The following is a 27413-nucleotide window of genomic DNA, read 5'->3' as shown; positions in this document are numbered from 1 at the left end:
CTATCCCAGTGGGATCCTGTCTTGTTTTTACCTGTCTAAATGATTCACTAGATACAATAAAAAGATGTTGAGACAGTGCTGGATGGCTTAGTTGATATCCAAAGTAGGAAACTTTTCTTCATTGGTTTCACTCTAGCTTTTCAAGAAATATTAATACTCTGAGTGTCTTGAGAAAATAAATTATCTTAGTTGAGTAGGATTCTAAGTGCTATATCAGTCAGAGCTTGGCACTGACTGTTTTTACCTTGCTTGAATGTCTGTTTCAGTAGAATGGGATCCAGTGGAGGATCTAAATCCTCTCCCACATCTTCAATTAAAGCAGGCATCCCATACTCTAAGCACACTTCAAGCTTTTTCATGTACTTGGGATTTGATAATCTTAAAACCTCCAGTTCATTGAATTTTTCCATGGATTTAATCCATTTATTCGCTTGTCCTTGTGGATCAATCAAAAGAGACCATCTGTGTAAAAAAGTTGGTTTATTATTATAACCAATAGTTTTTATCAAAAACATGAATGCCATAGTGTTCAAAAACATTTTCAAGAGTTTTAGATAAAATGATTCATCTCGTGTCTTTTATTGAGGTTTTAAATGATAACAAGTATACTGTCTTGCACAGTTTAACATATGAAATAAATATTTGTAATTTTGATAAGTAACATTAAACTTAAATTTATATTTGTATAGAATATAATATAGAGTGGTTTGAAAATAAAGATGCTCATTTGAAATAAATAATAATTAATTTGACTCAGTAATGTTTGATGAGTATGCAAAGTTTAAATTATTAATTCAAAGGTAATTTGATATTACTTTATATAATAATAAAGATACTTATTCGATATATACACAATATCTTATCTACATGATACTATCTTACATTTAATTTAAATAGATTAATAAAACAATATGTGTTTAAATATTTATGAATATCAGTATTTTATAGAATAACTATTAAACTTGCTGCTATTCTAGAACAAGTTAAATTGTCTGGGATAAATGGTTTCATAAAATAATTATAAAAATACATCTATTTGCACTCAAAATATTTTTGTAAATTCATAATAATGTACATTATATTCTTGTAATGTTCTCATAGAACGACACAAATCCCTAGCAATGTCTTGGTTATATGAAAAATGTTTACATACATAAAAGAAAATTGCCGGTTATGGATACTATGCTGATATTGTGTTTCCTAAGATTAAATTAGCAATAACAAATAAAGCTACAATCGACACCCATTATAAAAAGTAGAAGAAAATTGAAGGATATTAAAAGCGTAACAAAGTATAAAAAATAATTAGCACAGATAAAAATTTAGTGCCTGGGTTTCTACATTACCGGTTTGTTGAATACAAGATGACTGCATTTTCTATTGAAAACGCATCTCTGGGAAGGCCATAAATATTCCAGTTTTGTATTTTAATATCAGATCCCAGGACATGAGTCATGTTGTAATTTAAAGAATTTGGAATTTTCTTCTGATCACATAATTGCTTCCAATCCAATATGACGTTTTGCCTAGAAGACATATTCTTATACAGACATGGTAAAAAAATTGTATATAGTACGTAATATTATAATATTACTTTATTTATAAATAAAGTCCTCTTAAATTATCTGGATCTAGTTAACTGAATGTTCTTGACAGTATACCAAGATCTAAATGTCAAACCATGCCTATCAGCCAACTGATATGGGTATATATTAACCCTAGAAGTGGCAATGCTAAACTTCCACAGTGGCAAGCTCTTTTTGGCCACTTTCCAGAGTATTTTTTAAAAATTCACCAAAAATATATTTTTTTACTCTAACCTAGTCATGTTGCATACTGAATTCTTCGGAAAGAGTTGAATTTTCATATTATGACAAAATAAAATGATTTCTTGAATCCTGAATTGGACTTATCATGTGAAAAACCAAAAGATTTTGATTGACCAAACTAAAAATTGTAACTTTGATACTTTGTAAAAAATAACAAACACATAGTTACAGAAAATCCATTGTATACAAAAGGTAGAAACAATAATTACCTACAAATAACAAAGAAAAAAGTTTAAAAATTATAAAAAAATAAATTTTAAAATTTTAAAAAATTAAAAAATTTTTTGCAAAATAGCAAAAAAAGTTATTTTGTTGAAACTGGTAAAAAACAACCTAAATGCTGTAGAATCTTTGCATACTATATTTTACTTTGAAGAGAAAGAGTTTTTCTACAGATCTACCAGATCAGTTTATTACAGTAAATTATTATTTTTAGTTTTTTGTTTGTGATCAAACTTGAAAATGAAATTTGGTACCAGGAAACAGTGAATAAACAAACTAACACAAGATCGTAAAAACAATGCCAAATTTATTACACACCAAAAAGATAGACAATGTTATAATAATAAAGAAAATATATAGCTATATGTACAAGCCAAGAGAAACGAAACAGTCACGTAGGCCTACTCAGCTAGTTTTGCCACAGACCGCGGGAGAAAACTTAGGATTATTTCAGTTAGTACCATTGATTATTTCATCGTGATGTTGATGATACTATATGAAATGTATTTGAAATTTAGTGGTGAACGCAACTGTACAAACTAGGCGTAAAAATAATTATCGGTTGCCTAGCAATAAGCGGCAATGTGAAGCGACTTCTAAGACGTCGCTTGCCACGTCACGGCGGCGTAAATAGAACGTCTCAGACGTCGCTTGCCACTTAGAGGGTTAAGAAAAGTAATACATCAGTTTTTACTCATTCCATAACTTTATTAAACATAAACATTTTTTTTACATATATGTCCTTCTGACTACTATCCTTTCGGAAATATCTTTTAAAGCATTATTGGGGAGGCACATTTATGTACTGAATTCAAGAAGAAAATAAAATGTATCTATTAAAATCAATCTATATTTTAAGTTTATTAGTTATTTTATTTGAGGTTATTGTTGGATGATGTTAACAAAAACAGTGTACTTTAAAAACACAAGAAAATTTTAGTTTTTAGAGGGTTTCCTAATTTTGTTATTAACTAATAATAAAATTACTAATAATTTGAGTGAATTCGGAAGTTAAATAATTTACATAGACTAATTACATTACTACCACAATTTCATATTGTTATTACACAAATATTAAAAATGATACCTGTACAAGCTAGTAAAAAATGCAAGATAAGCAATAACACCACAAGAAATAAGAACATCGCCTGGTAAACACTCATAAGCCAACTGCAGTTTTTCAGCAGCCTGCATCCAGCGACTCTTCTCTCCCCCGAGACCACCTGGAACACAAGAACTCTCCCGCTATGTATTAATAAAGAAATTTATATAACAGACAACATCATTTTTTAAGAGTTTAGATCTTAACACCTTCAATGCTGATCTATGCTGATTGAGACTAGCTTTACTCAATAAGCTTTTGTACAGCACAGCATCTGCCGCAGTCAACATATTAATCCTTGAAAAATTTCAGATTTTTAAAAGACAATGTTTCAGTTCAATCCAATAAAAATTTGTTCTTCATTTATACAAAAACTACCTGTTTCTCGCGGCTTTGCATGCTTTTCATAAGCTTTACTCATGTATGAACATTACTGGTTTTAGTGAATTATATTTCCAACACTGATGTAGTTTGCCTCGTTGCCATGATCAATAAAATCTGTCAAAAGTGTACGTTTATAGCCATTTAACAAGTACATGTACTTTATTATAAATTAGTCTATCACTTAAGCTTTAAGTTCAACCAGAAATTTATTTTAAAGACAAATATACATCATAACTTAGCGCCTTCAAATAGTATTTGGCTATTTAATATACGTAACTGTCTCGTAACTACAGTTTATAATGTACAGGTGCTTTGAAAACTTTTATCTTTTGCAGTGCTGCCTAGTTGCGAGTTACGTCAATGGGCATATCATATAAATCTTCTCAGTGGAGAAACACATATACATACAAATTTTCATAATAATTGGTCAAATAGTTTCTAAGTCTATCAATGTCATATATAGAAACATTCTCTTATGTATATATCCCCTAATATTTTGCATACCCTATATAAAATATTAATGGTATGTAAATAAAATAGCTTCAATTTGTAAATTTATATTTTTGTTTACAAACAAAGATACGTTTGCAGTACAGTTGAACCTTGATAGATAACTCGAATACCAAGGGATTTCCATTTTGCTTTGTGTTACAGTTTGAGATATGAATTGTTCGAGTTATTGAGGTTATAGTTTTATCGAATTTGACTTACAGAGGTAAACAAAATATAGAGGTAAAAAATAAAATTTGAGTTACAGAGGTAAAAATTACATTGAATTCCATATAACCAAGAACAAAATTAAACCTATAACTACTGTGTATCAAAATGTAACCAAATTACACTCACATAAGTAAAAGCACAACTACAGTGAGGATATATATATATATATATATATATATATATATATATATATATATATATATATATATACATTAAATGTATAAAATGGCAATAGCCTTATTTAATTTCAATAAACACTGAATCGCAAAAAGTACTTGCTCCGCCGGGAGTCGAACCCGGATCTCTCACTTGCCGGGTGAATGTGCTACCATTACACCACATTGCCATTTATACAATTTAATGTAAATAAAAGTCGTTTGACAGGTATTTGGTCTTCCGATCATAAGTTAGTTCGCTTATTTAAACTCATATGTGACAGATACGGCCAAATACAAAATAATTGAATCGGAAAAAGTAAGCGCTCTGTGGTGTAATATATATATATATATATATATATATATATATATATATATATATATATATACACACACGAGCATAATCACAGGACTGATTATAATTATATATATATATATATATATTTTTTGCTATATATATATATATATATATATATATATATATATATATATATATATATATATATATATATACACGAGTATAATCACAGGACTGATATGACGTGACTGGAACACATCATTGCCAAATGTCACCAAATGCAAAAATTAATTTTCTTTTCAGGACTGTAACTGCCATTTCATTCCATTTTCTACTTTGTTTATGTTTATTTATTGCATGAAATACATTGTTCAGGCAAACATAATAAACTACTTTATAATATGATAGATCTAAAAAACAATATCTCCTTGAAGATGAAGATCTAATGCATCGAAAGGATTGCCGTGATGATATTTTGTGCTGTGGTATTGGCAACAGTGTCAAAACGAAGTTAAAGGCAATTTATCTCTCCCACAACAGGCATTCAGTCAATTTGCCATTTTTATATTCTAATTTTATTTTTTTCTAAAAGTAGTATATAATATGCCAGTAAAAACATCATATGTACATATAGATTTATTTCATTAGTTAAAAACTGCTTTTTATCTTTCCAAAAAAAGGCTATGTTTAGGTTTCACATTACAAAATGTATTTTTAGTCACATTACAACATAGTTTATATGTATTTATTCACAGATATGTGTTCTAACAAAATATGCTATAGAGAAAAAAATAAACTTTTTAATTAATTTATATTTTAAAGAAAATACAATTTTTTATGTAAATATTTCGACAAGCCATATATGTTATATTTAGTTTATTACTCATAATATTTTGATTTTCTACTTATTCCCATTACCTAATTAGTCTCCTATGTGGAATATACATATGTTCAATTAAATTATCATTAAGAAATCCAGTATAGGCCCTAATTTTTAACTTGTTTTCTGGTTTACATCAAAATTTGCATTACCGCTGCATTTTTCTTTTCTTTTTTGCCTCTAAAAAATTATATATTTGTAGCTATAGTTAGTTAGTTCACTTACTTTAAGATACAAAAACTTTTTAGCATTTTTTAACGTATTAAAATACCAAATGATGTTGAAGGAGGTTTGGGAGGATTGCTGATTTGTAAGGGGATAATTTTCAAGTACAGAATAGAAAAATTACATTTATTTTTCAAAATTTATAGAGAAGAAAATTAAAACCAATATTAGTTTCTAGCTGTTTATGCTATAAACTTACTCAAGATTAGTAAGTTTGAAATTTTAGACCTTCCTGCGGCTGTGTCGATTAATTCTGTGACAGGAGGAGGCTCTTCCCATCTTGTCATCAGTAAAATTTAAAGTTCTGATGGTGTTTTGACAAACAAATTTGATTGACCAACAATGGAGCATTGTAATTTCTAGAGCCCACATGTTCTTATAAAAATGTGCTTATTTGAACCTATACCCTGATATTTCCCGACATCAAGAATTTCCCAAAATAATCACATACTTACTTCTTACACTTACTTCTCATGCCTTAAGCAATAATTAATTATGCTCTCTATATATAAAAAATAAAATAAAATAACTAATAATATAATCTTACTATACCATTATTACTTTCACACAGACTACGTTATTTACTTAACCAACATTGCAATTTACCAAACAATGTTGTTTTTCACGGTTACTAAGAATTCTCCAGTTTCTAAATAAAAAATAGAAACAAACAAACCTATGAGTTTTTGGGCTTGCTCTAACTTGTCCGAACACAACTGTACGTCATCTTCCAATTTTTGTTTGCGTTCTTTTGCCAAATCAAATTTTTTATTCAGGTTATCAAGTTTTTCTTCTAACGCTCTCACTTCACTCAACTTTTGATTAAGTATTTTCATAGTTTCGGCATATTCTCTTTCAGCTGTTTCCAACTTAATTTTTTTGGGCCCAACAATCTATAAAAAAGCTATAATTTACAACTACAGAACTTTATTATGTTGATTGATGTATAAATGAAGAACATTTATATCTCTATTTTAAAAGTTCTCTAAATGGTTGTGATTGGCTCACCTTAGCTGTAATGTCATACTTGCTGAGTGCTATAATCCACTTGCACAGCCCTTCCGCTGCACTTGATGCTTTAGCTACAATCTCGGGCTTAAATATCGGATTAGTTAAGTAGTCTTTACGAATGGTCGTTATTATCTCTTGAAGAATATTGTCTTTGTCATAATCTTTTAAGCCCTGGAGAAAACCCATATCACCCAGCAAGCGTTTACTAGGGCCCCAGAAATCCAACATCTATAAAAGATATTATATATATATATATGCAAAATTAGTATCATTTAGTATAGCGTAACATAGTGTGGGTGAAATAACATTAATTATAATTAATCAACTGTTTTCCACCACTGAAATTGTTTCAAATTACTGAGTTTGCATTCTTCATGATTTGAACATGCCTATAAATGTGGATGATTAATAATAACATGTTAGGAACAAAGAGAAGTAAGACATATTCGGAAATGTGATACATATAAATTGTGACAATGAAAATCTCTTGAAGAAAATGTAACAGGTAAAAAAACTTGAGCTTTCTCTACAAATACCACAGAAAACATCTGATACACTGATCTAAAAACAGGTCCACTGTCAGCTTTCAACAGGACAAAATTATAGCAATTGGCTTGCCACTTCCTCAAGCAAAGCTGCTAACTTCTTGTATACTAGTCACAATTTTGGGAACTTTGTAACCCTTCTTCATAATAAGCATTTCAGAATCATGGTTTAGCCAACTATTCACGTTGTGTGAGATATACAAGGTTTGTCCAAAAAGTATCCAACCTTCCTTAGCTGGCTGATTATTACACAAACAATAATCTCAGATCAGTGAGATGGAGAGGAAATCCTTCTGAGACTGCCAACCAGGGATTCTCTATGCTCCTGCCAAGCAGCGTATTAAAGTACTCTGTTTCAAATTTTATTAAAAATGCTTCTATCATATTCACTTTGACTGAAAGTTTTGATTGAGCAAGCTCCTGCCTCAATCAAGCCATGACACCTTCAGAAACCCCTGTGCTGAATAAGAAATCAAGGTAATCAAATAATCCTTACCTGTTTATCTTTTAACAACCATAAACATTTCAAGTGCTTTGGTTTTAAAGAGATTGACTATGGCTATTTTAAAGTTAGTGTATAAAAGTACTGTTCTTCTTTTATCAAGACCTTTCAAATGAGATGTCACTTAATGGGTCTTTACATTTAAAATTTTTGAGCCACCCCCTCATAATCCCATTTTGTGGAAATGGATAAAAGTTGTAAGAATTACAAAAAGTTCACTTCTATTTTCTAGAAAGGTGTCCTGAGTTCCATTCCTCCATCTTTATCCATCAAAAACTTCTGAGTGTATCCATACTTTTAACTCACACTGCATTTATTTGCATTATAAAAAAATCTGAAACATAACTAAATAAAGTGGTATATAAAATAAAGTATAAATATATACTTATTTTATTTTATACATAGGATAGATTAAAACATAAGGTATATTGTTCAGTCCTGATCGTTTTACTGTAATATACTATATCCCAGAACTAACCGAAGAAAAAAGGCCCTTCCAAAAATTAAACTTACTTGTTTTTATGACACTTAATACCAGCCCAGTAGTAAAGAAGAATAGCGACCTAACCATTTTGGGCACAGTGACAGATTTCAGCTTTACTTTATAAGACGAGGGACACCGTGAATATGTATGACTGTATGGGGGAAAATGTTTTTTTTAACGGAATTGCCTTTTTTCTGTCCTTTGATTGGTGATAAGGTTAGCAGTTGAAGATTCAAGCATACAACTTAGTCACAAACCAAAGAACAAAAACCAACTCAGCAGCAGTTATACAGCCTATGCTTTAGAAGAAAAGAAGATTATATAACAAAATAAAAAGATTCTATAATCTGCTGTTTAATAATAAATTTGACTAGGTTAGAGAACCAACCATTCGACCAGGTTTGGCTGGGTCGGGGACTCGGTCTGGCTTGATACCTTTCATCACACACACAGCAGCCATCACTAACTTGACAGCTTCAGGAGGGTTCTTCATAGCCTTTACCAGGGTTATATCAGCTGGCTTAAGAGTGTCCAGTGCTGCCAATGCATCTATAAAATATAGCTTTATTAAACTATATTGTTATTAAACTACTTCATGTTAATTTAATTATACATGTTTAAACTTTATTTAAGTTAGTTGAACTGATCATATTGATAACTTACTTACATTAAAACATTAAACCAATATTTAACACTTTTATTATTTTGTGAGGCCTTTCGATATCAAAGATATCTTCTTCAGACACATCACAAAAGTAAATACAAAAAAATTATAAAAACATTTCAAAAGAGTTTTTAGCACTATGGGCATTAACACATTCACTGCGTGTCTGATCAGCAAGTGCTGTCCCCCGTGCGGCAAAATAAAAAATAACTAAACACAACAGAATTAGTATTTTTGTAACCTATTCGATATTATGAATTGTACGTAACCTTAAATTTTAATTTAAATACGAGTAGATAACAAAAATTATGACGCACAAGTGCGTCATCCGCACATGGCATAACTAATGTTCCCGTATGCGGATGACGCGCCGCCGTGTCATCATTCTTTTATCCTTGTTTCAGGTTAAAAATATCACATTTCGTATTTGTACATGATTTATTAGCTTAAAATATACATCATCAGATATAAAAAGAATAAAATATTTATATAAAAAACAAAAATGTCATTGTTTTTAGTCAGATTTTTCCACAAATGTTGGGTTCACATACTATGGTGTATTCTAAAACAATCTTCAAGACACAATGCAGGTTTTCCAGGACATGCCTCACATTGATAAATTGTGTCCTTCCTTTTTCCTTTTTTATAACACACATTGCAACGTCTTCTTTGTGTTCTATTGTTTTTCCCCAAAGGTGATTTGACAGGGAGATGCTCAACTATCGCTGGCTGAAGTCGTGCCAAGTCTTGGTGCCGAACATTTCGGACGGGCGTCAGCAGACGTTTTATTGTCATTCTATAATCAAATAACGCAATTTTTTTGCCAATTGTGTGTTTGTTACACAGTATGAATGCATTGACCATACTCATTTCCAATATGTGTATAAATACCTTCTTATACCATCTTAATGTTTTTCTCTCGCATGGATAGTAGCTGAGTGCCTGATCATTGCGATCTATACCACTCATAAACTCATTATATTTAACTACAGGAAGTGGCTTCCTAATTTCTTCACCTCTCCGGTTCCTAACAACAGTCATTTCATTTTCGTATTGGGTGGATAGGTACAGAATGTATCGTTTGTCCCTCCAACGTCCCACCATAACACCTTCACGATACTTGGCGCAACTTTCGCCTTTTTGGAGATTTTTTTTAGTTACCTCTTTTGGATTACCTTTCAAATCAGCTCTTAATGTTCCTGTTACATAGGTCTTTTCATCTAAAAGTCTTTTTGACAACTCAACACTGTTATAAAAATTGTCCATGTATAATGAATGTCCCTACCTAATCGTTCTGACATCAAATGCGTGACCACTTTGGCTTTGTGCCCCTCTCCTGATAAAATGTCATTTGCCCCAGCATATATACAAAACTTAATTACCAAACCATCAGGCTCAGCAAGTGTGTAAAATTTAATGCCATACTTATGGTGTTTGTTTTTTTTTTTATGTATTATTTAAATATAAGACGTCCCCTCCACAACATCATTGATTCGTCAAGTGATAACTCTTTGCAGGGATTGTAAACACATAACATTTTGTTGCTAAAATATTCGATAATGGGCCTAATTTTCATTAGTTTGTCAGTATCGTTAGTTTTGTTGTCGATAAAATGAAGGCACCGTAGTATTAGCAGAAACCTATCACGTGACATGTACTCACTGAAACAAGTTTTGAAAAGTTTGTCTTTTCTCCAATAATCTTGTAGTCTTGGCATTTTTACATTACCTGTGTGAAGTAGAAGACCTAAAAAGGTTTTGAACTCTTGAAGAGTTCACTTATTCGGGATCACTCTTCTGACCCTTCCGATAAGAACAATTCCTCTGCATAAACATTTGTTTCACGAACAATTCCCTCTAGGAAAACATCGTCAACTAACAAACTAAAATAATCAAATGGTTCATTGTTTCCTGGTATAGGAACACGTAATCCTTGTTGTTGTTGTGTGAACAAATAAGTAAGCATGGAATCTGGGGAATCAACCCATACAGTTTCTGATTGGAGTGTGTTAGCTGACAACTCACCTGTTTCAGTATTGTTCGAGGCAACATCAACCTGATAACTTTCCTCCAGACCACCATCAGAAATATTATCGTCATCACTATTAGGATTATACGACTCACCACTACTTTCTGCCTCATATTCTGAACCTGAATCAATTATCCTATTGATTTCACTTACTGTCAAATATTTTGACGAACCTTCTCCTGGGTCTTCCATACTAAACGCTTAGGAGCACTTTATCTGTAAAGATAAATGAAAACAGAATGCTAAGTCAGCAACTATAACCTCTAATAGAACTCATTGTATCAAAGAATAGAAGGATACTGAATGTTCAATGGGAGGAGGAAAGCAAGAAAGGACATGATGCAATATGACTCGCTTGTGCGTCACCTGCATATGCCGAGGCATGCCGATGACGCACAAGTGCGTCACTCGCAGTGAACGTGTTAAGACATTTTTAATTGATTCTGATAAACTGTTGATTAAACAAACTCCTGTCTGTGAGGGCAAGTGTTTGTAAATTGTCTCCTGTTCTGTATATGATTGTTCGGTTGATAACGTAACCACTGCCTCTTTTCTCAAACGTATGTATGTCTCAACTACTTATCATGGTGAATTTAGACTTAGAGAATGAAGTTGTTTCTAAAATATGAAAACTCGGAATATTAAAGCTTCCTTACAAGATACTCTGAATGTCAAATTTGTGATTATGCATAAAGTCTCTTATTTTAAAACAAAGGCAACAGAACTAAGTGTTACAAACACAAACAAACCATAAGCTGAAAGTTGCAGAGGCTACGTTTAATCACCTTGTATGCTTATATATGTATGCACCAATAAATTGCATCTGCCATTCTACAGATCAAGCTATCTAACTAGAACACGGATAACACATGCGCACGAGCCTAACCAAGCTCTCTAATAGATGACATTCTATTCTTTCCTATGGCTACAAACTCAATTTCTCATCAATGCGGTAAACTAATTGCTTGTTTAAACATAGTGTTAGAAACTGAACCCCCAGAAGGTTTATGTGTGCGAGGTTCCATCACTTAACCATGGCTAATATTATTTTAAGTAAAATATACTTCAGTAATTTAACAACGTACATAAGAAACACTATTGTAATGCTAATTATTTAAAGGATAAGTCCTAAGTAATAGCTAGCCTACCTAGTACGAATTTCTCACAAACAGAACTAAAATTCTACATTGATATGATACTGATGAAAATTATTTTTCTGGGACTTGCCATGGGCTAGATTTTGGTAGGTTGGAGACCACTGGCCTAAGGCATATTATTAAAATGTTTTAGTTAGAGATAGCACAGATTTGACAAAAAGTTAAATAATAGGTAATTTTAAAACACAATTAAATCAGAATATAGTTGTGCTGTATACAGTTTCTGGAAGAAATAATTCAAAAATGTTGGTGCAAAAAAACATAAACTATGATATAAATGGCTATGGGAATAAATAAGGGCAAAGTAAACTTCTCTATTTTTGTTATTAAAAAACCTTATTAGATTATTATTATAATTTTTATCATTAATTTTGATAAATTATTAAGAGATTTTTCTATTTTATTTTTATTTTAAAGATATGATTTGAAACATTCTGTTTTTAAAAACAATAACAACCTTCAAGAATAGGTAGAGCTTCTGCAAGATCTGCTTCACACTCAGTTTTCAGGGCAGTTGCAGCTTCAGCTTGTATTGTGGCTGCTTTCTCATCCTTCTGAACCAATGCTTTGGCCTGTTCTACTTGTACTGTTTCCTGTTCAATAATCTTTATCATTGCTACAGTTTCTGCAGCTGCAACTTTCAACTTGGGTTGCAATTCTTCCAGTTCTTTTCGCATTTCTGCCACCTGTAAGTAGTTTGATTTACAATATTAAATGAAATATAGTTTTAAGGAACACAATGAGCCAAGTTCTTCATGAAAACTAAAGTTCCAGTGGAAGATAGAATGGACTTCATTTTATATTTTAAGACTAAATAAAAATGGTATTATTTTAAAGACCAAGTTAAAAATAAAACTTCTTTTATATCATCTCATGCTCCCTCTATAAAGTATTAAAATTTAAAACACTCTTCACTTCTTTAAATTTAATTCGTAAATGCATCAAGTCATTTTGAAATTACAATATTATAAACCTCAATTACGAAGGTAAAACTATGAATTAATAATAAATATTCAAGTCACTCTAAATGTGTCACAAAGAAAGTTCTGACTTCAACTTTAATAAGATTTTGTTCATTCTTTAGCCAGGATGCAGAAAAAAATTAAATATTTGCCATATGTGGCTGTCTGATGGATAACAATCAATAACATAGATCAAGTTTTATGTGGTCTTAAAAGAAAAAAATATTATTGAGCTTAAATGTTGCTGTAACTCAATGTGTTATTGTATTTACAAAAATAAAGATACTGAAAATAAAAATGCACTGTAACCTGAGAAGCAGCATAGTCGAGCTGGTCCAGACCTCCAACATATCGCATTTTGGCACCCATTACTTCATCTTGTTTCTCTGTTATGAGAGTGCTGTATAAACGAATTAAATTTAGGTAGGATCCAGAAGTTATATAAGTTTTCCTTCCAGTTGCTTTGAAAAAATCATCTGCTAAATCTCTGAAAGCAATTAAATTTAAAAAAGTTTATTCCAAACAAAATTATACACACATTCTGTTAAGTTCAGTAATGAAAGTATTTCAGCATTTAGTTACAATTTTATAACCAACAAAAAACTACAGAAGTTAGTCTACATTGGGAAACAGCCTTTGTTCACTGTGGCCACCTTGTCTAATTAAACTCAGAATAATATTAATTTTTAATTTTAAAAATCACAACCGACTAAGTAATTAGGATACAATTTTGATAACATATAATAAATGTTCATTTCAATTGACTATTGATTAAGAAACTGAAGTGGTGGCCTATCAGGATTGGTGGTGTAGGAGGTTAAGAATATGGAGGGCAATATCATACATGGCTAAGTTCAGATAGTAGTATGATAGTATTATGGTCTCAGCTCCTCATATTCAATTTAAAGTAAAACATTTTTACTTTCTCTTTAAATAATGAAATAAAATTACATTCATAGTTAAATTTTCAAATGTTTCTAAACAATACATGTGTTACATAAAATGAAGTCAAAGTCCAACTATCTTTATTTATATAATGCAGATGAGTACAACCAATAGTGCAACTACAACTAAGTTACTTTAAAAATTAAAGTAATGAAGGTTTCATAACAATGTTATTGTATAAAATTCTGAAAATCAATCTTTAATTAAATATTCTTCCTTCAGTTTAAACTTCTTGATGTGTTCAACACATGTTATTTTTAGAACTGATTTTAGAAATTTGATTCTGGAATCAGACTTTTTTTAATACTCTAAATTATGCTTAGGTAAACATAACTCCTTATTCCTGTGTTATAAGAATGATTTTCACAATGACTTTGAAAACTAAATTTATGATTCCTGATGTACATAATCTATTCTACAGTGTATAGAAATGCACTGTTAAAATGTTCAGTCCAGTAAAACGATTTTAACGACTCTTCCTTCTTAGTTTTTAACATTCACTGCGTTTTTTTTTTTTTTTTTTTTTTTTTTTTCAATATAAGAATTTTATTTAAATTTTGGTTTATAGATCCTCTATACACACCTATTCCGTACGCAATATGGCACTGAACATGGCCATAAAAACCATCTTTAGAACTGATAAACTGCATTAATAAGACTCTTTTCATAGCATAAATTTCAGAATTAATACAATTAATTATCTGTTTTACGTGCAAATCCCAGCTACAGTTCTTGTGTATGATGAGACCTAGGAATTTTGTGTTATAAACTTGATTGGAATAGGTATTATTAATTATAATATTTGGACTTCAACGTTTTCTATCTTGTTTTATAGTGAAAGAAATAGTTACTTTTTTCTGTATTTAAAACCAATCAATGAAACATTTTTTAATTTAGAAAGTTCCAAGTAAGCAATTATTTCTACTCCAGCTTCTGTTTTGGTAGATATGATTATATTTTAGTCATTTGCAGAGCTGATAGGCAGAATTGATTTTTGTTACTTTCATGTTTACCAAGGCACTTTGGTATATCCTTTACATAACATAAGGAACTTATATTCTACACTGCAGGTACATCTCCTAACCACTCAGCAGCCAATATCTCTATTATGGAGATAGTGATATCAATCCTTGCCGGGGGTTAATCAATAACACATATAAATTTACAAACATCCTTAAAAAAATGTTAAATGTGACTTTTTCCAATACTTTAAACACTGGCACTCGACCAGTTTTTTGTTTGTTTGCCCTTTGCCGTTGTCCTAACAATAGCACTCTTCCTTTACGAAGGTACATTTTTTAGCCAAGAGCATACTGTATTTTCATTACTCTGGGAATGCCTCTTCTATTACTGCGTAGAGTCCCAGTAATGTTTGTAAGTATAGCAAAAATATATTGATACAAAAAAAATCAACAATGACGTGATATCCTTTGTTCAAGCAATTGCACATTTCAAGAAGTTCAAGAAGGACAGAACTGACCTGTTCCTTTTATGCGAAGTTTCACAAAATTACCAGAAGTAGTTGGGACATCAGGATCAAAGGTAGGGTCCACATCTGAGTCGGCAACGAACTTTCAATATCAAAAACTTCACTTTCACTCAAGTAGTCTTCTTCCAGTATCCGATGAACAGTATTTTTACAGATGGGAGACTGGCTCATGTTAGCAAAACTCAATGCAACAGGATTTAGATGGTAAACTCATAGCAAACTCCAGGATAACCTAGCCCAGTGAAGGAAATCATCACACCTTAACACGTCTCAACCAACATCTAATAACAACTGATCCACGGCGTTCCAAATATATTTCACCATTGAAAATGATGAACAAAGTCTTCCTTAAGCCGTGAGTGTAAATTATGGAAGCAAAACTGCTTTTATCAATAAATAACGAATATGTATTAAATGTCCTACCAGTACGTCACTGGCATTTCTCTGAGGCAAATCAAACGTCCTACCAGTAGAACATTGGCGCTCAAATGATTAATTGAACTGGCAGTCTATTTTAACAGTGACAATTTCGTTTGTTGGCTGATTATGATGTATAAACTCACCTCGCAGTGACATGAAAGTGTTTACATACTACTACAGCAGCTTCCTTGACTTCATTAGTAACAGATATTTGAGCTAAGTATCGATGGGCCACTCTTTCCAGTGCATCTTCTGGCCATGCCTATAAAAATAACTATATTATTTCAATTTGAGCCACAATTTTTTTATCATATCACATGTAAAGGAATACAGAAAGTTTCCAGAAAAAAATGTATATACAAATTTACTAGGAAATTGTAAAGAACAAACATCTAAAAATGATCTAAAGTTCAGCAAAAAATAAAAAAAAGAATAAATATGAGGATAAATTATTATTACACTATAATAAATAAAGCATTGTATATTCAATAAATAATAGTATTACAGTTCTTAAAAATGTCTGTTAAGCCACAAAAATAATCTTAAGTACTTATCTAATAGGCATTTTAGTATTCAATAAACTGAAAATTATAAACAGTAGGATAACTTACTTCAAACCAGTCTATAGTACAGCAATTTACAAGAGATGGATACATTCTTAGTCGTAATCGAAAGGCAGACCCAATTGGACTAAAGCACAGAACAATATGAAGATTTGATTTGCAACGGCTTGTGAAGAAAGAGTAAACTGCCAAAGGATTGATGTCAAGATGGCGATTACCACCTTGAGCTGCTAAACGCACCATCTACAAAATAATTATAGTGTAATTACCTGTCATTAGATATTTTTACAACAGGTAGTATAAAAAATTTTAAGCTAGGTAGTTTAATTAACTACAATGGCTCTGATAATTAAAATTAAATTTTCACTATTTACAACTACGTTCACTTATGTTCACTGTTTTATTGAACTATAATAAAAGATTTACATTATATTTAATTAAACTGAATGGTTAACTATGGTATGAGACTACATAGAAATTGAATCTAGTTTGGTGAAATGTTTACTTGAAAATAAGTGTATGTAAAATTGTTATTTCCTTTACATTAGTTACTACAATGTTTCTTACATAATTATATAGTATTTAAACCATAATTTTACCTGCAATTTCTCTTTTTTATCAACAATTAAAATAAAACAATACTTTTTAACAGTTTTGATTAAATGTTTTACTATTTACAGCCTACTAGGCTGTATTTTTATGATATCCTTAAAAAATCATAAACCTTGTTTTGAAGAATTTATGGTTCTCAAATTACTAAATGTCTATCGCAATTACATAAACCTAAATGTACGAGGTTTATCCAGAAATAAAAAAAAGAAAGAAATCCATAAAAGAAAAAACATTTTCAAATGAATCAGGATAAAGAATTTGACAACACAAACCAAAAATGTTGTGACTAAAAAGGAAGGTTACAACACATTTTCCAATCGACTGAGTATGGTAGACTTTTTGACCTGATGCTGTAATAGCACTGTGTCAGAAATACTTTTTGAAGCATTAATTTTAGGTCTTTAACTAAATTACTAAATACCATTAAACTGCTGTATACTCACCCACAGTGCACTGTGAACACATGTTAAAACATATTAGACCCTCCCCCATAGGAAAGTTTTCTGTTGGGAATTAGTGTAACTTTTTGACAAAGGTTGTAGCATAAAATAATTTAAAAGGATCAGAGGTATGATGTAAGATCAGAAAAGATAGTCAGATACAGAAATGTTTTGAATATTTAACTTTGGCCAATTACCTCCAAAATCTCTTGAACTTCATCAATAGGAAATATGTTTGGCACTTCACCAGAGTTCAGTAAAGAGTCAATGTCTTGCAGAAAATAATCTTCCTTTATTTGACTTTCAGTGAACAAAAAGACAATTTGTTTATTTCTACCACCAGACTCTTTCATTACAGATTTTATATCATTTCGCCAATCACTAAAACCTGAAAAATGTTTCATTGTAACAAAATTTAAAACCAATTATTTTAAGAAGTGAACTGTAGTTGTATTCAGCATACAGTTCTCCTAAAAAAAACAACTGTTAAAACTGAAAAGATCTAACATTAACTTAAACAAATTATTCCAAATAATATTAATTGATGTTATTTCTTATTAAGAAAAAGGAATCAGGCTAAGATCTTTCTAACAACATGGTGGCTTACACAAGGGGGTCCACAAACCGCAAATGGAGAGAAACTGGCAGCTCTTTAGCCTCCAACTCAAACCGATATGTTCAGTTTGAATGACATACATCCTTCTTGTATTTATTTTCAATTTCCGCTTACCGTTCTCAGCGCGAACTGTTTGAATTTCAATTTAAATTTAACCAATATTGATCTGTTACATCATGATGTATAAATACCAAAATAATTGTTTTGATCAATGTCTACGATACAACTATAACTATTTTTTTTTATCTATCTATATATTTATCTTAATGTCTTAGACTCAAGTCTGGTCGTTATTTGTGAGTTAAAGTGAGTTCAGTGTGGATTTTTAATTTTCAATCTTGGTAGGTAGGTTGGAACTTACACTTACCCCAACTAACCGAAATTTTTTTCCCTACACTTTTATTGTTTTACTTATAGATACATCAAATTTTTAAAACCAATCGATTTTATTATGTTTCTTATCTTTTTCTTCCTGCTCCTTCCTTTGCTTTATGTACTCTGCACCACTCGGTTTTTCAGACATTGTGTTTTTATTTCAAGTTTTTAGAACATCGGATTAACAATTGTATATCATCTGTTAAGAAGTAGCACAATCAAAACTTATCTTTAAAAGCTGCCATAGTCACACAAATTATATTACCACTTTCAAGAAGTGCAGTAAACATAAAAAATGACCAATAAGTTCTGAGAAGGAACTAAGAAGGGAACAATGAATAGATAGGGGTGGGGAGGGGAAGGGAACTATTCAAGTCACAACTTGAAACAATGCCACACGCACACTACGGTCTGCAAATACACTTGATTGGAGCCAGCGTGTGGCGCGATGGAGGTTCGGTAAACAATTTGCATGTTTTACTTTTGAAAGCTACTTTATTGCTGTAACAAGTAAGGTCTCGGATTTTCTCTTGAGTTTAGTTATATGAAACAGTTTTATATATCATTATAATGAAAATAGTAATATTTGTCATATAAAACAGTAAAGTGGTGAAACCAGACTGCATTTTTACTAATTTTATTAACATTTCCTCATTTTTCATCACCACGGGTTGCGCACCTTGATATGCAGCCCCTCCCTCTCACAATGCAGAAGTGTACTTTACGCCACTAATAGTATAACCATATGTTTAATTAATTTAACCACAGTTTTCATTTTGTTAACATTTATAGTCTTGAAAGCATTGCGTAAGCTCAATAGTACCATCACTTCTTATTCAACCCATTCTGCAACCGCTATTTAGCATAGAATAAGAAAATATCCAGATAACAAAATTAAAAGTTTTAATTAAAATATAACTTTAACTATATATTTTAGCGAATGTTAAATATGTAGTGCTTGGTTAGCACTGTAATGTTGATAAAAAGACAAAGTTACTATCTAACTTTAACTATATATTTAAAGTCTGTTATAAAATCCATCTTAGTTGTCTTTTGACAGAAGTAGGCTTCTCTGTCCTGTGTACGTTTGATCGGGAAACCAGGAAAATCAACTATAGAACAAAAATTGCAAAGATCAGAGTAAATTACAATGGCCATAAATATGCACTTTTTGACAGATTTTCTTGATCATGACAACAAGAAAATTTAACATTGGTAAAGGAAATTTAGTTCACTCGAACCAGAAGTATTTATACATGTGCAAAGCCTAAAAAATTGCAAGTGAAGCTACAGGTAATTCATATATATGTAAGCAATAAAGAATTTTGATATTACTTATTTATTATTTATTTTACTTGAATTTATAATGAATAATAATGATAATTAGTACATTATGTTAATCGTATAATAACAAAGCCATAGAAAATCGTGGCCGGGTCAGCAGGGTTCTGTATATATTATATATTGATTTATCATTAGAATATAATTATTTTTTGTTTTCTCAGAAAAACTTTATTTTTAAGAATATATTATTCAAAATTTCAGAATAATAGCTTTACTGAATAGACCTAGATTAAAGTGACTCTGAGAAGTAATATTCAGACTTAAATAATATAAATTAAAATTATGAAGTATAATTATAACCACTAAAAAATAAAACAGATTACAACATTACCATAGTTTTTGGTGATTTCTGGCTGAAAGACATTGAAGTTACAGATTGCAGCAGCAAGGCGGGTGAGAGTCTGTCGTCCGGATCCACTGACACCAACAAGCAACGCACATCCTCCCGATATTGACAATAATCGGCAAATCCGAGACAAGTGTTCCAAAGCAAATCTGACAAACCACAGGGAATTAAAAGATAAATTAATTTATAAATAAGATTAAGGGGTCTTGGAGATAACATTGGAGAATGTTGGGCAGAGTGATTGTGTCATGGTACGGCCACTACACAGGAGTGAACCAAAACCTGGGCATGTTGGATGCTGAGCTGCTGAAGGACACCTTTTTAGATGACACTGGCATGGAGCTAGACCATACACAGTCAGAGGTATCAGGTGGAAAGGTCTTGACTACATCCTGTATCTTTTATACGTTAGGTATAGAAATCAGCTCCTGAATACTGTAATAGAAAGGAAGCTGAAGGCACCTAGATTCCCTGGAAGCCTAAGAAGGAGGTCAAGGGGAGGCCCATTTCTGATGAAGGTGGGTTTAAGGGCAAGGATCCTTGATCATCTGGAGAAACTAGATTCTTTTTCAATGATTGTGCAGCAATGTGGAAAGTTTTCTTTGCTCAGAAGGCTATGTTCTCTAAGGAGCAATAAGAATCACTGTAGGTGAAGTTCGGCTGTAGGTTGTAAGTGTGTGCTGAGGAAGACACAGAATCCATCTCAGATTCTGAAAACTCGCCTAGAGAAAAATGCTCTTGTTGTAACCTGTGGCAACAAACCGATTAGATCCTGTCTAATGTTGGGGGCATCTGAGCTGGGACTTGAAGGGGAGGGGAGATACAGGGATCTCCTGTGGTCTACCAAAGTCCTCCTTAGAATTTACAAGTTCATGGCTAAGAAGGATCTTATGTATATCATAGGCTTGATTGATTATGTATATCATAGACCTTGACTGTCAACCAAGGACTGGAAATAAGAAGGATGATCTTGTGTTGTCTATTGACAAACTGTCTGGACTGATTTTTAAGGAGAGGGGATGGAGGGCCTTCACAGGAATCACCAGGTTTCAGATCAGAGTTCTGGGCAATTCTGATAATGACAAAGATCCTCCAAGATAATCTTCAGCAAATCTACTACTACTACTACTGTTCTTTGGTAGTGGAAGCAGTTGATTTTATACTGTTGAATGTCCCACATTTGCAAATTGCACATCTAGCTCTGTTATAGATATAACCTTGTAAACAAGTAGAATGCATAGGAGGAATACATGATTGGCATGTATCCTCCAAAACATCACTTTTGGATCATAAACACTCCCACTTCAGGATGGGTGAATTCATACCTGATCTCTTCACCTTTTTTTATAAAAGTCTAAGTCTCTGCACTTAGTCCTGAATGGACCTACATACCTCCCTTAATTTATGCCATCCTTTTGCATATGGAGATAAACACATCAGGTAATCAACACCTGGGCAGAGGAAAAGTATCATAGTACATAGACCACCATGCCGGAGCTTAGAAGGATGGCTTGAGGAGATGGCTAAGCACATAACTTTTGACAGTGATGAGCTGGTGGATGAGAGAAACACAGGCCTTTGGAACACTGGTCAAAAGACAGGTGATATATTACAGTGAGCTCATTGGTAAGTTACAGTATTTGGTTAAGAAACCTCTTATTGAGTAATAATAATCTCCCTATCGAGTGATAGGGAGTGTAAAAAGGCCTCATTTTGGCTGACGTCCTTTGGTTTTTGGGACCACCCCTTTTGAATGAATCAATGAAGTGGCATGACAAATATTTTGAAACACATTACTCTTTTTAAACCGCAAACTATATTACGTTTTTTAATTTATAAAAACTCCTCAATCATTAGTATAAAAAATAGTTCACAAAACCTCTTAATAAAATACAATTAATTTAATGAAAAATTAGTACAAGCAATTGTACGAGGGCTATTCAGAAAGTAGATTACGTTTTGGAATTAAAAATGAACAAAATTATAGGAAAAATGTTTATTATATACATTTGAAAGCCACACTTAAATACTACTTTTCAACATAGTCGCCATTCAAATTTAGGCACTCATCATATCGATGGATGAGCTTGACAATGCCTTCCTCATTAAATTCTGCCGCCTGTGTCTTCAACCAGTTTTGGTCTCGCAGTTAACATGTTTCACCCATGTTTCATCGCCAGTTACGATGCGATCGAGTAGTGATTCACCCTCTTTGTCATAAGCATCCAAAATTGTTAACGCTGCAGCCATGCGCTGGTTTTTGTGGACCCATCTTGCACAAAACTTGTGGAAGCCAAGCTTATCAGTGACGATTTCGTATAACAAAGTTCATGAAATTTGAGGGAAACTAAGCGAGAGTTCCGTTATGGTTAATCGTCGATTTTCTCGGACCTTTGTGTCAACTTTCTCAACAAGTTCGTCAGTCACTATGCTGGGTCTTCCACTTCGCTCTTCTTCGTCATGAACATTTGTTCGGCCATTTTTAAACTTAATGACCCATTGTCACACTCCACCTTCAGTGATAATGTTGTTCCCATAAACTTCACACAACTGCCGATAGATTTCTATAGGCTTACTGTTTTTGGCAGTCAAAAACCTAATTACTGCGCGCACCTCACAGTTGGCGGGATTTTCAATTGCAGCAGACATTTCAAACAGGCACTGTGACTAGATGCGTTACAACACGAACTTCCCGCTAGCACAGCTGGATAAGCCACTGAGCCTGACAACAAGATGGCCACGCTAGTCCCGCCCCTAGCGGCCACAGCGCAAAACGTAATCAACTTTCCGAATAGCCCTCGTACTTTAGATAGCTGATCTTAGTTTTACTGTCAGAACATCTCATTATCAAATAGTTGTACTTTTAAGGTAATCTGTACAAAGTATGTTCTGTCTAAGAACTGTGTTGGTTTTGTTCCATGGTTACTTTAATGTAACATTATGTACTTTATACACATGAACAATGTAGCGGAAAACACTGATTGTGTTTTTCTGGCCCCAAAGTATAATAACTAACTCTCAAATACCTGAATAAGACGATATCCATTTTTTGTTTATGGGTTGCGTTGTACTCCTCCAGCACAATCATTGCAGCATCTCGTAACTGTTCTATGGTTAGTTCCTCATATTTACGATCATCTTCTGCATCTACATCCAGAGCCGTAGAGAACATCAAATCATGGAGATCCTGCTCAGACACCTTCACCAAAATAAACTTACTGTAATACCATCATGTTTTATGAAGGGCACAAATTCTTCTGCTAAATATTAATCTAGATACAAGTATTATTTGGTTAATGAAAGTATATTTACAGGTCAACCAAAATTAAACTAAATACAACAACAATTTGTGTTCTAAAATAAATTTAAATTGAATTATATTTTTTTCAAGTTTTAATTTTAAAATAGTTTATGTGATTCATTTTTCCATTATATATAAAGAAGGAATAAATGAATAAACTTCATTGGTACCTTATTTTCTACTAAACCATTTGAAAACAGTTAAATATTAATGTATTGCAATTAGATTTATTATATAATTATGTTTTACGTTTCTTTAAATGTATACAATTTTTTTGTTAAAAGATATAAAAAGTATTTTTTTGGTTTAAACAGTTCTTCCCATCGTTCAGTGAAACAAGAAATCAGTAACACTACGTTTCGAGATCTGCAATCTGATCTCTTCTTAAGGTAAAGAACTAACCTAATACATAATTACAAACTAGGTTAAAATAAACCACCACCTCTGGTCAGTCGTAGGTGGTTAGTAGACGAGTGAAGACGTATTGTGACCTGTATTCCGTAATTCTGTTTTAATGATTAGTGTTTTGTATAGTTGTTTATTAAGTGCATGTTTATAGAGTTAGTGAATTTGACAAACAACATGTAGGTTGTGATTCCTGACTTAGGCGTGCCACAACGCTTTGGTAAGATTTGTTTATTTTAACCTAGTTTGTAATTATGTATTAGGTTAGTTCTTTACCTGAAGAAGAGATCAGATTGCAGATCTCGAAACGTAGTGTTACTGATTTCTTGTTTCACAGAACGATGGCAAATGTCCGGAAAAATCCTGTTTCCTTCACAATCCTTCCATCGTCAAAAATAACCTTTAAACAAGAAAAGTTCTTCCCACTCAGTCATAAGAACTTTTCTGCTTGTTTTTGTGTCTTCTATTATGTCCTAAGTTATGCCAACCTCTCGTGAAACACCTTATATATATTATCTCAAGTATATAAGGTGAGAAAGAGAGAGAGAAACAGTTAATAAAGAGTAGAAAGAAAATCAAGCAATATATTCATTGCTATGCTTATATTCTACATATATTTATAACTGATACTCACTGATTTGCGCCCTTCTTTTAGAATATTAGCCATTATCATTTCAAAATTTTCTTTAAAGTGGTCTTTAACTGCTTGTTTTATTGTTCCAAAAAGCCATTCTCTATCAATATCTTCGATCAACCGATCATAAAAAACTCTCATCATCTCATGTGTCCAAAGCCTAAAAAATGTCTTTATTTAGTTTCACCTAGTTTCTGAACTTATAGTTTACTTTCTAAATTATCATGTTTGAGCTATAACCTAAAAATCAAAATCAGATATAATTTAGTAAATGTAGTTGTAACACATAATTTAGACTTTCCCTTTCCCTTTTTTTCATTCCCACCATCTTGAACTTAATTTTATGTCAGTTAGTATTTTAAACCCCTTCCTATAATGAGTAATCTTAAATACTCCCACTTTGCTTCAGCACCTAAGGCATCTGCTGCAGTCACCATGTTAAGTATAGTACTTCAATGATGACTGGCCAAATTTACACATGTGCAAATTTGCTGAGCCTGTTCAAAAAGTATTGACAATAAAGCTATCACTGGCTGACTTCTTATTTGAGCTTCTCTACATACAGAAAGTCAATAAAATTGATTTTTTAAATCATCAATTTGCTATCCTGTAAATAAAAATTATTAAAAAAACTCAAATACACTTAAAATTCCACAATTTGTGAAGCTCATTAAATTAACTAATTCTTATTCAGTATAATATAGTTTTTAGATTAGTTAATTAATGTATATTTAAAGGAATTTTTTTAATAAGTATATGATATTAAAAATTATCTCAACGAATAATTTTTGATTATATAAAAGAGGTAACTTATATGTTGAGAATTTTAATTGATGTTGCACTACAATAAAGTACTGTAGTGTCAACACGCCTTGCGGTAGCAAATGATTAGAGGTGAGGTAAGATGTATTAGTTTATTTATTAATGTAAGATTTGTATATAAAATTAATGTTTAGTATTTATGATTGGCTGCAAACTGGAATATTTGTTCATTTTACTTTTTATTCTTAAGATAAGTAGTGTAGCAAATTTCTTGAGTATTAAGTTTTAATAATAATAATTTTACAATGATTTTTTTTCTTTTTTCAAAAAGTACATAGATTTGACATAAGTTTATCATACAGTATATGGTGTTCTTATGTGAATAGTTTATTACATTTGTGGATTATTAATTTGAATTTTTTTAATCAGGCTTGAATTAATTGCATACATTGAAAATTTCAAACTTGGTTCAATTTTTAATTTTCAATTTTTTAACCTTCACAGCTAGTTTATGCTGAGTGATATTCAGTAGTCATCCTACTAAGCATCACATACTATGGCATCTGCTACAGATAACCTGTTAAGTGATAATTTTTTATTACTGTTTTTAAATTAAGCTTGACTAAAGATCTAAATTTCAATCTTAAAATATAATTGTAACCACTTTATCTTTGACATCTGATTCAAGCTTCAGTTAAGTTTATAGACTTTATTCATTATGATGCTCACCTTTAAACAAGCTTATGTAGTGAAAATTTTTGAAATGAGCTGAAACCTATCTGTATGTTATTTGGCCATCCCTGTATGTGCAGAGTGGTGGTTTTTGCACAGGTTTCTTTCTTTGTTGATTTCTATTGGTTTAAAATCAGTCAACATTTGATTTTAAAACATTTACTGAGGTGTTTTTTCTAGAGTCCATAAACAAGTTATTTTATTACTTTATTTTCATATACTTTTAACAAAACAGTTTTATATGAACAAAACAGTTGCCACTTACTTTACAAACACTTTCTTGTCCTCTACAGACTCTTTCTTGATCAACAAATGACCATTGATGACTCTTGCCAGATCTCGCATACTGAAGCTGTAGTGAGACTTGGCAGGGGTGGGCAGTAGAGCAGCACTTGTCTTGTGATAGACGTCCAGTGTGGCCGACACAATGTGGTTCACAGACAGCATGACCTCTGACGGAAACCCATTTCGCTGTCATAGAAAAGAATTACCTTATTATAATGAATTGATGAGATGTGCAACAATAGATAGAACAAGTTTAATATATTTAAGTATGCATATTTTAATAGTGAATAAAACCTCTTTAAAAACTATGGGCTGTTTATGAGGCCAAAATAGCATTTAACTGAGTTGTTTAGACTATTTTATTCCAAGTATTGAGTGGTTTTTAGGACAAAAAGCAGTTTTGTTACCAATGGCCTTGATCAAAACTACTTTTATAACTTTTATATTTTAGTAGTGTCAGATTGCTATACAAATTAATTATCATACAAAACACATGACCAGTATAAGAAAAATTTTGTGATAGGATTAAAATGTATTTTTTGCATAATTTGATTTTTAAATCAAAACGATTGTAAAGGGACTAACGTTATAAAATAACAATCTCTAATAATAACAACTAAAAGCTAAATAACAATATCATAAATTAATTAATTAATTAAAACTCAACAATTAAAAATGTTAAAAACAATTAGATTGCATTTATTAAAGAAGCTCGTTAAGGAAAGAAAGAAGCCTCTGTATAACTGGCTCATCATAGAATATCATTATAAGACGTTGGCAGGTGCAAAGTCACACATTGTGCTACAAGTTGCGAGGATAATCGACAAGCACATGTTCCACTGTGATAACAGTGTCGCATGTAGCACAGACTAGCTGGATGTCTCTCATAATAAATGCATGAATTAGCAGTAAGTGGCTTAGTTGAAAATGGTACTAACTCCTCACAACGGCACCGCCGAGATGCTGTATTCCATGG

At 31.7% G+C, this 27413-nt stretch overlaps 1 protein-coding gene across 1 annotated transcript in view; it reads right to left on the bottom strand.

Moving 5' to 3' along the window:
- Nucleotides 1–27413, bottom strand: part of LOC124360400 (dynein axonemal heavy chain 7) — an 84191-nt gene that overhangs the window by 32356 nt on the left and 24422 nt on the right. Inside the window, exons 14-28 of the mRNA XM_046814002.1 lie at nucleotides 26418–26623; nucleotides 24659–24818; nucleotides 23345–23517; nucleotides 20304–20467; nucleotides 17835–18025; nucleotides 16634–16828; nucleotides 16166–16284; nucleotides 13478–13655; nucleotides 12664–12892; nucleotides 8746–8906; nucleotides 6824–7054; nucleotides 6492–6708; nucleotides 3139–3274; nucleotides 1347–1526; nucleotides 245–462 (exon numbers count right to left, since the gene is read on the bottom strand). Coding sequence (XP_046669958.1) covers nucleotides 245–462; nucleotides 1347–1526; nucleotides 3139–3274; nucleotides 6492–6708; nucleotides 6824–7054; nucleotides 8746–8906; nucleotides 12664–12892; nucleotides 13478–13655; nucleotides 16166–16284; nucleotides 16634–16828; nucleotides 17835–18025; nucleotides 20304–20467; nucleotides 23345–23517; nucleotides 24659–24818; nucleotides 26418–26623 — 2758 coding nt within the window. The remainder of the gene's footprint in view (nucleotides 1–244; nucleotides 463–1346; nucleotides 1527–3138; nucleotides 3275–6491; nucleotides 6709–6823; nucleotides 7055–8745; nucleotides 8907–12663; nucleotides 12893–13477; nucleotides 13656–16165; nucleotides 16285–16633; nucleotides 16829–17834; nucleotides 18026–20303; nucleotides 20468–23344; nucleotides 23518–24658; nucleotides 24819–26417; nucleotides 26624–27413) is intronic.

Source organism: Homalodisca vitripennis, chromosome 4 (assembly GCF_021130785.1).
Source record: "Homalodisca vitripennis isolate AUS2020 chromosome 4, UT_GWSS_2.1, whole genome shotgun sequence".
In the NCBI taxonomy this organism is placed as follows: domain Eukaryota; kingdom Metazoa; phylum Arthropoda; class Insecta; order Hemiptera; family Cicadellidae; genus Homalodisca; species Homalodisca vitripennis.
This window is presented reverse-complemented; position numbering and strand designations above follow the sequence as displayed.